Source organism: Tursiops truncatus, chromosome 3, assembly GCF_011762595.2.
Source record: "Tursiops truncatus isolate mTurTru1 chromosome 3, mTurTru1.mat.Y, whole genome shotgun sequence".
Classification (NCBI taxonomy): domain Eukaryota; kingdom Metazoa; phylum Chordata; class Mammalia; order Artiodactyla; family Delphinidae; genus Tursiops; species Tursiops truncatus.
In genome coordinates this window covers 117,520,491-117,531,981 of record NC_047036.1, presented here as the reverse complement: position 1 = coordinate 117,531,981, position 11,491 = coordinate 117,520,491, and the positions used below count along the sequence as shown (strand labels likewise).

The following is an 11,491-nucleotide window of genomic DNA, read 5'->3' as shown; positions in this document are numbered from 1 at the left end:
GCTTAAAACTCCATTTTACAGACTCCTTTGAATTATTATTCTGGATGTAAATTAGATTTTACCAGTGAGATGCCTTCACATGAGCCTTTGAAGACAGGCAAAGGTCATCTTCACGTTGTCATTGCTGCTGACCAGCAGGTCAGAAAGATGTGAGTGCTTGCAGCCAAGTCAGCATTTCTGTGTCTAGCCATCAGTTTCATGGGGAACTGGAGGCCATTGCGGCAGCCAGACTCTATGTTCCACTGTGTAGTCACCAATTTTGGAGGTGGGAGAGGAGAGGCCGTTGTGGGAGTAGCAGTTTGGGTAGTAGCAGCAGCAGCAGCTTCCTAATTTCTCGATGGCAACAATGGTAGTATGCCTTCAAAACCAGTAGTTCAGTGTTGATTCTCGCTTCTGCTTGTCCAGTTCTTCTGATTTTGTAAGCAACTAATTCCCTCTATAAAATTTCTTTTTTTTCCTTTAGTTAGATGTACGTAGAATGGTTTCTGTTTTTTTGTTTTTGTCTTGAACTCTGAATAATTCAGTTTTATACCTTCACTTGAATTATAAGGAATAGGAGCTTCTCAATTAGAGTTTGTAAAGGAAAAGATGTAAAATATAAACTCATTAAGCAGTTAAGGCACTATTCTCTTAAGCTAACATGTCTTGGTTTAAGAATAGGGAAGAATGAAAAATTATGGGTGCACTCCTGAGAGACTAAGGATGAAAATTTTAATAAATTTAATGTGTATATTTTTACAAAACAGAGCATGGTCTAAAAGTGAGCCATAAACACTTTCTTTCGCCCCTCACAGGCAACATGGTAGATAAAAATCACTTTTAAAATTTAATTATCTGTGGATAAATAAGAAAAGGGCTCAACATCACATACATTTTAAAAGATGATAACTGGCTCACATTGTTTTTTTCTTTTTGGCCACACCACTCAGCATGTGGGATCTCAGTTCCCCCCGGCCAGGGATGGAACCCGTGCCCCCTCCAGTGGAAAGATGGGGTCTTAACCGCTGGACCACCAGGGAAGTCCTTGGCTCACATATCCTAAATGATACATAATTAGGTGAATGAAGCAAGTATCAAATAGTGTAAATAGTATATAAGCATTTTATAAATAAAATATTTTGTTAGTTTTTTAAAAATAAATTAATTTTTTTTATTTTTGGCTGTGTTGGGTCTTCGTTGCTGGGTGCGGGCTTTCTCTATTTGCGGTGAGCGGGGGCTATTCTTCATTGCGGTGCACGGGCTTCTCATTGTCATGGCTTCTCTTGTTGCAGAGCATGGGCTCTAGGTGTGCAGGCTTCAGTAGTTGTGGCACGTGGGCTCAGTAGTTGTGGCTTGCAGGCTCTAGAGCTCAGGCTCAGTAGTTGTGGCGCACAGGCTTAGTTGCCCCGTGGCATGTGGGATCTTCCCGGGCCAGGGCTTGAACCTGTGTCCCTTGCATTGGCAGGCGGATTCTTAACCACTGTGCCACCAGGGAAGCCCTTGTTATAGTTTTTAAGTTTATAAAGCCAGACAATAAAATAACAGATTGAAATTTATTCATTAATTTATTCAATACTCATTCATCCATAATTACTTCAGTATGTATTTTTCTAAACACAGTAGAAAAACAGCTCTCTCCATGAGGAGCTTATAATTTAATAGGGAAGGGAGATCATTGATTTGACTGGGCAGAATACCCAATGAATGGAACATTATATTCAATGGATTCAAAGAAAAAATAGCCTAATATGTCATTGAAATTATGGCAAAATTGAATCTTCAAATTGAAAAGACATTAGGCAGAGCTTTTTATTTCTGAAACTGATGAAAATTCAGATGAACCTCATGTGGAAAACAATAAAAAGTGATGGACAAGACTTTTTAAAAATCACTTTAGGGAATTCCCTGGTGGTCCAATGGTTAGGACGCTGCACTTCCACTGCCAGGGGCCTGGGTTGGATCCCTGGTTGGGGAACTAAGATCCAGAAAGCCCCATGGTCCAGCCAAAAAATAAAATAAAATAAAATAAATCACCTTAAAATATTAAAGAGGTGAAAATAGCCTAATTTTTTTTTTTTTTTTTTTTTTTTTTTTGCGGTACGCGGGCCTCTCACTGTTGTGGCCTCTCCCATTGTGGAGCACAGGCTCCACATGCACAGGCTCAGCGGCCATGGCTCACGGGCCCAGCCGCTCCGCGGCATGTGGGATCTTCCCGGACCGGGGCACGAAGCCGTGTCCCCTGCATCGGCAGGCGGACTCTCAACTACTGCACCATCAGGGAAGCCCAATAGCCTAATTTTTGATGGAAGCCTGTAATAGAAGGGTAAACAGTATATCAAAACAACAAAACTTCTAATTCTTTCAGGGCATGTGAAAACATTTTCCCTTGGGCTTTGATTAGAAGCGATGTGAGATCAAAGAAATACAAATCAAGTCTCAGGGCCAGCCAGAGGTGCAGCATATTATATGAAGATCCTGCCCATTTTAAGGGACCCCACAGGGCTACATCCACAATATAAACACAGTGTAAACACCAAAAAAATCTAAACCTGCTCCCTCCCCTCAACTCCAGGGAATTATATAGAAGGCTCCCTGGTGTTAAGTAGAGCAGAAGAAAGAGAAGAGAAAACATGCGGGGGAAATTGTAGCTACAGAGTGGGCCTCATGTGTGTTTGTATTTTGAATCTGCATAGGTTGACTTGCAAGAAACCTTAAGCTATAACTTGGTTTGTGATGGTCCCCTATTTATAGTGTTTCTATCCTGGCTAAAACAAATGAAAACCACTTTTGAAAGATGGAACATGCAACCAAGGCTTTGAGGACACCCTACAAATAAATTTTCAGGTGCAGTCAACCATATAATTCACACGAACAAACAGACAACATAAATGAGAAGAATAAGAAACAATACAGCAGAAATAGACCCATACAAACTTCAGATGTGGGAACTATCAGAGTTAAAAACCATTTATACTTACCATATATAAGTAAATAAGTGACATACTTGAAGCTGCACAGAACAGATTGAAAGGGTACACCGAGCTTCAGGGAAGATAATACAGAAGTATCAAAATTAAGACATAACCTGATAAAGATAATGAATTTCAAGGGTAGAAAGCAAGTCATCTACAGATGAAGAAAATAGCCTCAGACTTCTGCTTATCAACATTTAATACCAGAACACAATGGAAATGTCTTCAGGGTTCTGAGGGAAAGATATTATGGCTCAATAATGTTATACCTAGCCGAGATGTTCAAGTACAAAGATAATAATGCAGCAAACAGGGAAGAATTTATAAAACATTGCATTAGCATTCATGAGTGCTTATTTTGAAAAAAACTACTTAAGGATAAAATTCAGTCAATTTATAGATGAACTGAGAAACTGATGAAAGGGTTAATGTAATATTTGGTATCAACAAATCTCTGAAGAAAGTTGACTGAAGAATTTTATACCCAGCTAAATAACACTTCTCAAGCATGTGATAATTCAAGAAATACAGCACCTATAAACTCTTCTCTAAAGGATTACACCTAATGAAATCCAGTAAACCAAGAGATGATGCACTATAAATAATTCAGTTTTGGGGAAGCTGGGATAAAATAACTGAGAGTAAGGATGGCATTATCATTTCCAGTTTGAGCATACCAGTTTATATCAATTCCCCCCTGAAACTTCATTTAAACAATAGAGAGCAAAGGTTTAACATAAATGAACCTATGAAGACAAAAAAATAGAAGAGTAAACAGCAGGGGAGAAAAGTCACTAAAATTTTTGGAAGATGCAAAGTATACAAACAATTGGTTATGGACAGATTTTACTTTTTTCTGTTGTCAAATGAGAGTAGAAAGTAGGGGTGCAGGTGGGTAGGATTAATAAGAAAATCAAATCCAGCCAAAGTAATGATTCATATTGAGAGTCCAAGGAGAGGTTGAAAACAACAGTGGCTGAAAATCTGTACAAGGACTACATGTATCTGAGAATTCCTTCCCCAGTCACTGAAGCAAGGTGCCCTCCCTTTTCTCTTAGTGGCAGGAAATGGGAGGTACACTATTTGTAGATGTTATATAGACAGGGCTGGACTGAGGGACACTAGCACAACTGAGAGTAGGGCTGAGACCTTATTGAGAAGAGTATTAAAGAAATTCTACATACTGATTAAGACCCCATTTCCAACCAACGAGCTCTCAGAGCGCTGAGTGCCTTCCTTATAATACCTTCCACCACTACTCCCATTCTTACTGAATTCTTCTCTGGAAAACAACATAGGTCCAAGAGAAGAGATTTACAGATATTAACTTTTGGTCCCCAAGCAAAATGTTTTTTCCTATTTAATTATCCTAAGGTGAGATCCACCACTCAACTAGTCCCACCCAAACATGCAGTGCCTAATCAGCTTTTTATTGTCTCATGGAAAAAGAACAAAAACAAAAAACAGACAGCCAAGCAGCATAATACATAAAAAGGAAAGTCTCTAACATGAGAGTGGAGAACAAAGACAGAGAGGATAAAAGTAATACTAAAGAAAAATGAAATGCTAGGATTAGAAGGAAAATTTTAAAAACCTTAAAATTAATATCTTCAGAAGTATAAGAAAAGACCAAGCCTCTGTGATACAATAAAAGGCTGCCATTGATTGATAAAGACCTAAGTATAAGGGCTAAAACTATAAAACCCTTAGAAGAAAACATAGGTGTAAATCTTCATGATTTTGGATTAGGCAGTGATGTTTTAGATATGACACCAAAAGCATAATAAGCAACCAAAGGAAAAAATAAATAAATTGGGTTTCATTAAAATAAAAAAATCTTTTGTGCTTCAAAGGATACTATCAATAAATTTAAAAGACAAACCACAGAATAGGAGAAAATATTTGTAAATCATATGTCTAATAAGGGTCTAGTATCCAGAATAAAGAACTACTCCAACTCAACAATAAAAAGACCAAAATCCTATTTTTAAATGTGCAAAGCATTTGAGTGGATATTTCTCCAAAGAAGGTATTCAGATGGTCAATAAGCAAATGAAAAGATGCTCAACATCATTTGCCATCTGGGAAATGCAAACCAAACCACAATGAGATACTACTTCACACCATCTAGGATAGCTATAATCAAAAAGTAAATAACAAGTGTTGGTGAGGAGAAACTGGAACCCTCCTACACTGTCAATGGGAATGTTAAATGGTACAGTTACTTTGGAAAACAGTTTGACATTTCTTAAGAAGTTAAACAGAGTAACTGTATTTATGACCTAGCAATTCTAATTCTGGGTATATGCCCAAGAGGATCAAAAACATACATCCACATAAAAACTTGTACATGAATGTTCACAGCAGCATTATTCATAATAGTGAAAAAGTGGAAACAAACCCAAACGTCCATCAGCTGATAAAATGTGGTACATCAATACCACATTAATATTATTTGGCCATAAAAAGGAATGAAGTATTGATATGTGCCATGACATGGATGAACCTTGGAAACATGCTAAGTGAATGAAGACAGACCCAAAAGGCTACATGTTGTATGATTCCATTTATATAAAATGTCCAGAACAGACAAATCCATAGAGACATAAAGTTGATAAGTGGTTGCCGAAGGCTAGAGGGAGGAGAGAAGGGAAAGTAACCAACCACTAATGGGAACCAGGTTTCTTTTCAGGGTGATGAAAATGTTCTGGAATTAGACAGCAGTAATGATTGTACAACTGTTTGAATATGCTAAAAACCACTGAACAGCTTTAAAATGTGACTGTTAGGGTATGTAAATCACATCTCAATTTAAAAATTAAAAGCTAAAAAGCTATAGAAAGAACCTTCAGAGAACAAGAGAGCTTTTTGAGAGGAAACCTATACTAGCAAAAGCTTAAAACTCAATCAGAAGTGTTAAAAAATAGGTTGAGAAAATCTATTAGAATCCAGGGAAATAAAGACAAAAATAGTAAATAGAGAAATGTTAAGAAAAATTAAATATCAACCAAGGAGGTCACTATACAACTAACAAGAGTTACAGAATAAGAAAACAAAGAACACTGAATAGAGGAAATCATTTTTTAAATTACACACACACACACACACACAAATCCCAAATCCTGTCTTAGTCTAAAGAACACATTACACAAGATTGACAAATCTTGTCAAATTTATCACAATAAACAACAAAATTCTTACACTATGACACATAATTAAGAAATTCTACAACAATGGAGATAATATATGACCTAATTTCATCTTGAGCGAGGTTTCTCAGCTACAACACTATTGGCATTTGGGGCCATATACTTCTTTGTGGGCAGGGGGCTGTCCAGTGCATTGTAGAATGTTTAGCAGCATCCCTGGCCTCTACCCACCAGATGCCACTAGCACCATCTCCTCCACTTGTGACAATCAAAAACGTTTCCACACATTACCAGATGTTGCTGGGTGGCAAATTTGCCCCCAGTTGAGAACCAGGGATCTAGGAAAAAAATAGGTCTCAGAAAAAATGGGTAATCAGAATGTTGAATATCTCAACATTGGAGATTAGAAGACAATGAAGCAATGCCTTCAAAATACTAGTAGCAAATAATTCCTCACCTATAATTCCACATCCAACAAAATCAACAAATCAACATTTGATTTTATAGCATCCAAAATTTTCAGATGTTCAAGTTCTGAATAAATTTGTCACCAAATATTTTTCAGGAATTTAGGGGGGTAAACCAATAAAGAGGAAGACATAATAAATGCAGAAAATGAAATCAAACACATGAGAGAGAGAAAAGAAATTTCCAGGATGAAGGGTATAGCAAACCCCAAACTGCCATTTGTGGAGTAGGTCTAGAGAGAAAATAGTGTACAATTGAGCAGGAGTCTGGGTGGCTCCACAATAGCTCCAAGAAAAAATAATGGAACTGAGAGGTTTTCTTTATGGGCTTAATAATACAATGAGGAGCTTTAGACTTTAGAAAGTATGGGGATAACTTTAAAATATGTACATAGAAAAATTTACACCTATGTTTTCTTCTAAGGGTTTTAAAGTAAAGTGGAAAATGAGGCAATTATTAACTTAAGAGTAAAGAAATAGAAACAAAATCTTAGAGCAATATGAGGTTTGGGTCTAAGTGATATTTACATAGTCATAATTATTTAAACACTATTTAAACAGAATAATGATACAGGTATGAGAGAGGATGGGGTAGAAGAAATGTGCAAGTTTGTGTGTGTGCCCTTTGGAAGTAAATGGATAATATCTAAAACTTAAATTTGAGAAAAAGCATTTTGTAAACATATTATTTAGAAATATGGAGGCAAATATAATGGGGGAAAAAAACAAAAGGTTCAAAAGTTGTTACCTCTGGACAGACTTGAATAAGCTTGAAAAAAGTAGCGTTATTTGACGACTTAAATATTTGAAACATAAAATGTCTAAACAATTATGAAGATTATCCTTTTAAAACACATTGTAAGTGTTATAAACATTGTTAAGGTAACTACATATAACAAAAGTATAAAGTAAGGTGAGGAGAGGAGGAAGTGATTATTGCTAATATCTTAATATGCACCATACTCCTGTTTGTTAACCTTATAGGGAATATTTACTTAAGCTTAACCAAGTTCTGTAGTTTCATATTATTTTTATTATATTTCAGTAAAATCTGATGGTTTTAATTATAAAGAAGCAGTTTCTTACAGATTCGTTTTATAAAATTATTTCCATCCAGCTAGTAACTTATAAGCATCATAGAAATATTTTAGAATGATGATGACATTGATAATTATTCATGAATGGGAGAATCATGGTGTTAATTCACTTTCTCTTTTGGTCTTATTGAATATGTTTGAATCATGTGACTACATATTATTTTAAAAGAATGAAAATCATTATTTGCATACTAAAAACCATTTATTATGAAAAAGAAATCATAACTCTACCAACATTTTTTCTATTTAACTGGGATTAAGTCCTTTTAAATTATGGCAGACGGTCTAAATAATATCAATTTTGTAAAAGAGAATACTCAGAAAACATCCAGATAAAATATTAGTTCATTTGAGGAAAGACAATAGTGTTTTCAAAACAACACTACAGAAATCCAGCGATATTCGAGGTCACAAAATTTTTTGCATAGGTGAAAATTATTTTTAAACCTAAAAGCCATCATTTACAATAGCCTGACATGCTATGATAATCGTAAGACATAATTCTCTTAGTCATAACGAGAAATCAACGAACAAGCTCAAATATCAGGAATCTGAAAACATTTGTGACTTCCGAAAATCTGACCACCAAAAAACTGAGACCATTTCACCATTTAATGTCTCATCTCACATGCAAAATGTGAAGGGCTTAAAAAAAAAAAAAGACAGCAACAATAAAAAACACCTAGAGATTCTGAATGTAAAATACTTCAAACTATAAATATGACAAAACTTACGAATGAGTGAATATGTAAGCTCTATGTGAATGAAAGGGTTGGAAATTAATACATTAGTGAATATGATCATTTATCACGTCAAGTGAGATTCTTAATTGAACCCCAAATGGTTTCTAAAGTTCGAGTTTTCCTCGGTGTCCGTACCAACCCCTTCACCCATGATGTTGGGGACAAGAGGTTTCAGACACTTGAACTCCCTGGTCCCGGAGCCTCCCGTCAGACACACCTCGTACTGGTAGCTCTGGGACAGGGTCCCCGTGCCGCTGACGCCCAGTAGGTGGTCCGGAAAGGGGCCCTCGGGCACCGAGCAGCGACCCACCGAGGCCGCCCCGCCCCTCCTGCACAGCCACACCGCGACGAACACCAGCACCGAAAAGAGGAAGAGCGACGACACCGACGCCAAGGCCACCACCAGGTAGACGGTGAGCGGAGCGGCCGGGGCCGCGTCCACCGCTTCCGCTTCCGGGGCCGGCAGGTAGGGCTGCGAGAAGCCGTCCACCAGCAGCACGTGCAGCGTGACGCTGGCCGAGAGCGGCGGCTCGCCGTTGTCCTTGACCAGCACCAGCAGCCTGTGCTTGGCCGCGTCGCGCTCGCTCAGCAGCCGGGCCGTGCGCACCTCGCCGTTGTGCGCCCACACGCCGAACAGGCCGGGCTCCGTGGCCTTGAGCAGCTGGTACGACAGCCAGGCGTTCTGGCCCAAGTCGCCGTCCACCGCCACCACCTTGGTCACCAGGTAACCCACCTCGGCCGCCCTGGGCACCAGCTCAGTGCAGGGCGCCGAGGCGTTCTGCAGCGGGTACAGCACGAAGGGCGCGTTGTCGTTGTCGTCCACCACGAGCACGCGCACCAGCGCCTGGCTGCTGAGCGCGGGCGAACCGCGGTCGGCGGCGCCCACGCGGAACTCGAACGCCCGCAGGGCCTCGTAGTCCAGGGACCTCAGGGCGAACAGGTGGCCGTTGTCCGGGTTGATGGACACCAGGGAGGCCAGGGGCACGTGCGCGTCGAGGGGCGGCAGCAGCGAGTAAGTGACCTGGGCGTTGGCGCCCGCGTCTCTGTCTGTGGCGCGGACGCTGCCGATGTGCAGGGCGGGGCTGTTGTTCTCGCGGACGGACAGGGTGTAGGAGGTCTGGGTGAAGGCGGGGGCGTTGTCGTTGACGTCGGACACCAGCACGGTTATGTTGTGCTCGGTTTTCAGCCTGGGGGTTCCCATATCTGTGACGGTGATGGTGATATTGTACTCGGCTCTGCTCTCTCTGTCCAGCGCTCCTTCTGTTACCAAGGTGTAGAAATTTTCTACAGAAATTTTCAGAAGGAATGGGAGATGGTCTTGGATGTAACACGTCATTTTGCCATTGTCCCCGGCGTCTGGATCTGAAATTCCGAAAATAGCGACCACAGTGTCAGGGGTGTTTTCTGGGATATCATTCATGAGTAATGACATGGTCAATTCAGGGGCGTTGTCGTTTACATCCGTCACTTCTATGGCTACAGTGCATTTTCCTGAAAGACCCCCACCGTCTGAGGCCTCAATTTCCATACGGTAAGATCGAATTTCCTCAAAATCCAACATTTTTTTTAATCGAATATCCCCCGTTACTGTGTTGATTTCAAAGGCCTGAATGACTTGATTTGATGATTGGAAAAATGAGTAGGAGAGCTCTCCGTGGGTCCCAGCATCCAAATCTCTGGCAGAGACAGTGATGACAAGGGAGCCTATAGGGCTGTTCTCTGGGACCTGCACCTCGTAGAGCTGCTGAGCAAATTCAGGGGCGTTGTCATTTATGTCCAGGACCATGATGAGAACCTGGGAAGTCCCAGTCTTTGGCGGTGACCCACCATCCAGCGCCGTGAGGGTTAACCTGAGCTCTGGCTGCTCCTCACGGTCCAGCTCTTTGGCCAGCACCAGCTCCGGGTATTTCCTGCCGTCGCTGCGATTTCGAGTGAAAAGGTGGAAATGGAAGTTGGTGCTAATTGTGTAGTTCTGAACTGTGTTACTGCCCACATCTAAATCTTGAGCTATTTTCAAAGGAAATGCGGTTCCTGTATGGCTACTTTCTGAGATTTTCAGTAGGATTTCATTTTCCAGGAACTCAGGGGCATGGTCATTTACGTCTTGGAGCTGTAATTCACCTTGAATAAACTGCACCGGGTTTTTCAGTAACACCTGGAAATGCAGTAGACATGGATCCATGTCACCGCACAACTCTTCCCGGTCCAGTTTTTCTTTTAGGAGCAAATTCCCACTCTTGTGCTCGACCTGCAAATGCTGTTTATTCCCTTTGGAAAGAATCCGGGCGCCCCGCGAGGCCAGCTCTCCTAAGCCCAACCCCAGATCTTTTGCTAGGTTGGCCACAAATGAGCCGCTGTGTCTCTCTTCTAGAATGGAATACTTAATGACCGCACCACCCACCTCCCACAATAGTAATAGAATAATAATGGCAGTCACTTGCCTTTTTTGCGTCGCTTTGGGTAGCGGCGTCTCCATGGTTCCTCCGGGTCTAAAAGATGCAGTATTTAATCACAAAATAATTGTTTTGCAGCCAACTCTGCTATCTTGGTTCAGTAATCTTGAGTTAGCTCTTAACGTTGACAGGGGGATAGCTGCCTCTCTGAAATCTTCTTTACCCATCAGTGTGAATGTTTCCTTTGTGAGCTGCCAGAAACGGATCGGTTTTTATGGAGTCTGGGAGCATGCAGCGACAGTTTTTCACTCTCTTAACCTGCAGCGCCACCAAGCGTTCTGCTTCACAACTTCAGGTAGTCTTTATTTCAAAGAGTAACGTAATAATAGCTAAACTGCATTGAACACCTTTTGGGTCATAGAGTGTTATAAACTCCTTTCCCCCTCACCTGTGATGCAGTTTTGTTCAAGTATCTAACAACAGTTGTGAGAGCAAAGTAATACCTATTTATCTATATATTCATCTTCTCTATAAAGGTACAAGTTCAGTAGACAAAACTGGGCTCAAGATAATTTTATTTATTTATTTAATAAGTATTTCTCTGTGCAGGAATTTTTCTAGCTTCTCAGGATAAAGCGGTAAATTAAACACAAAAATTCTTGCTCTCAGGAGCTTACATTCTATTACAAAA

General features: G+C 40.3%; 1 protein-coding gene across 1 annotated transcript; it reads right to left on the bottom strand.

Moving 5' to 3' along the window:
* Positions 1-1,190: 1,190 nt before the first annotated feature.
* LOC101326605 (protocadherin beta-17-like) lies at positions 1,191-10,883 on the bottom strand. The gene has a single exon (XM_073802607.1). It carries the CDS (start codon positions 10,881-10,883, stop codon positions 8,490-8,492), a length of 2,394 nt encoding a protein of 797 aa, XP_073658708.1. The 3' UTR covers positions 1,191-8,489.
* Positions 10,884-11,491: the final 608 nt, after the last annotated feature.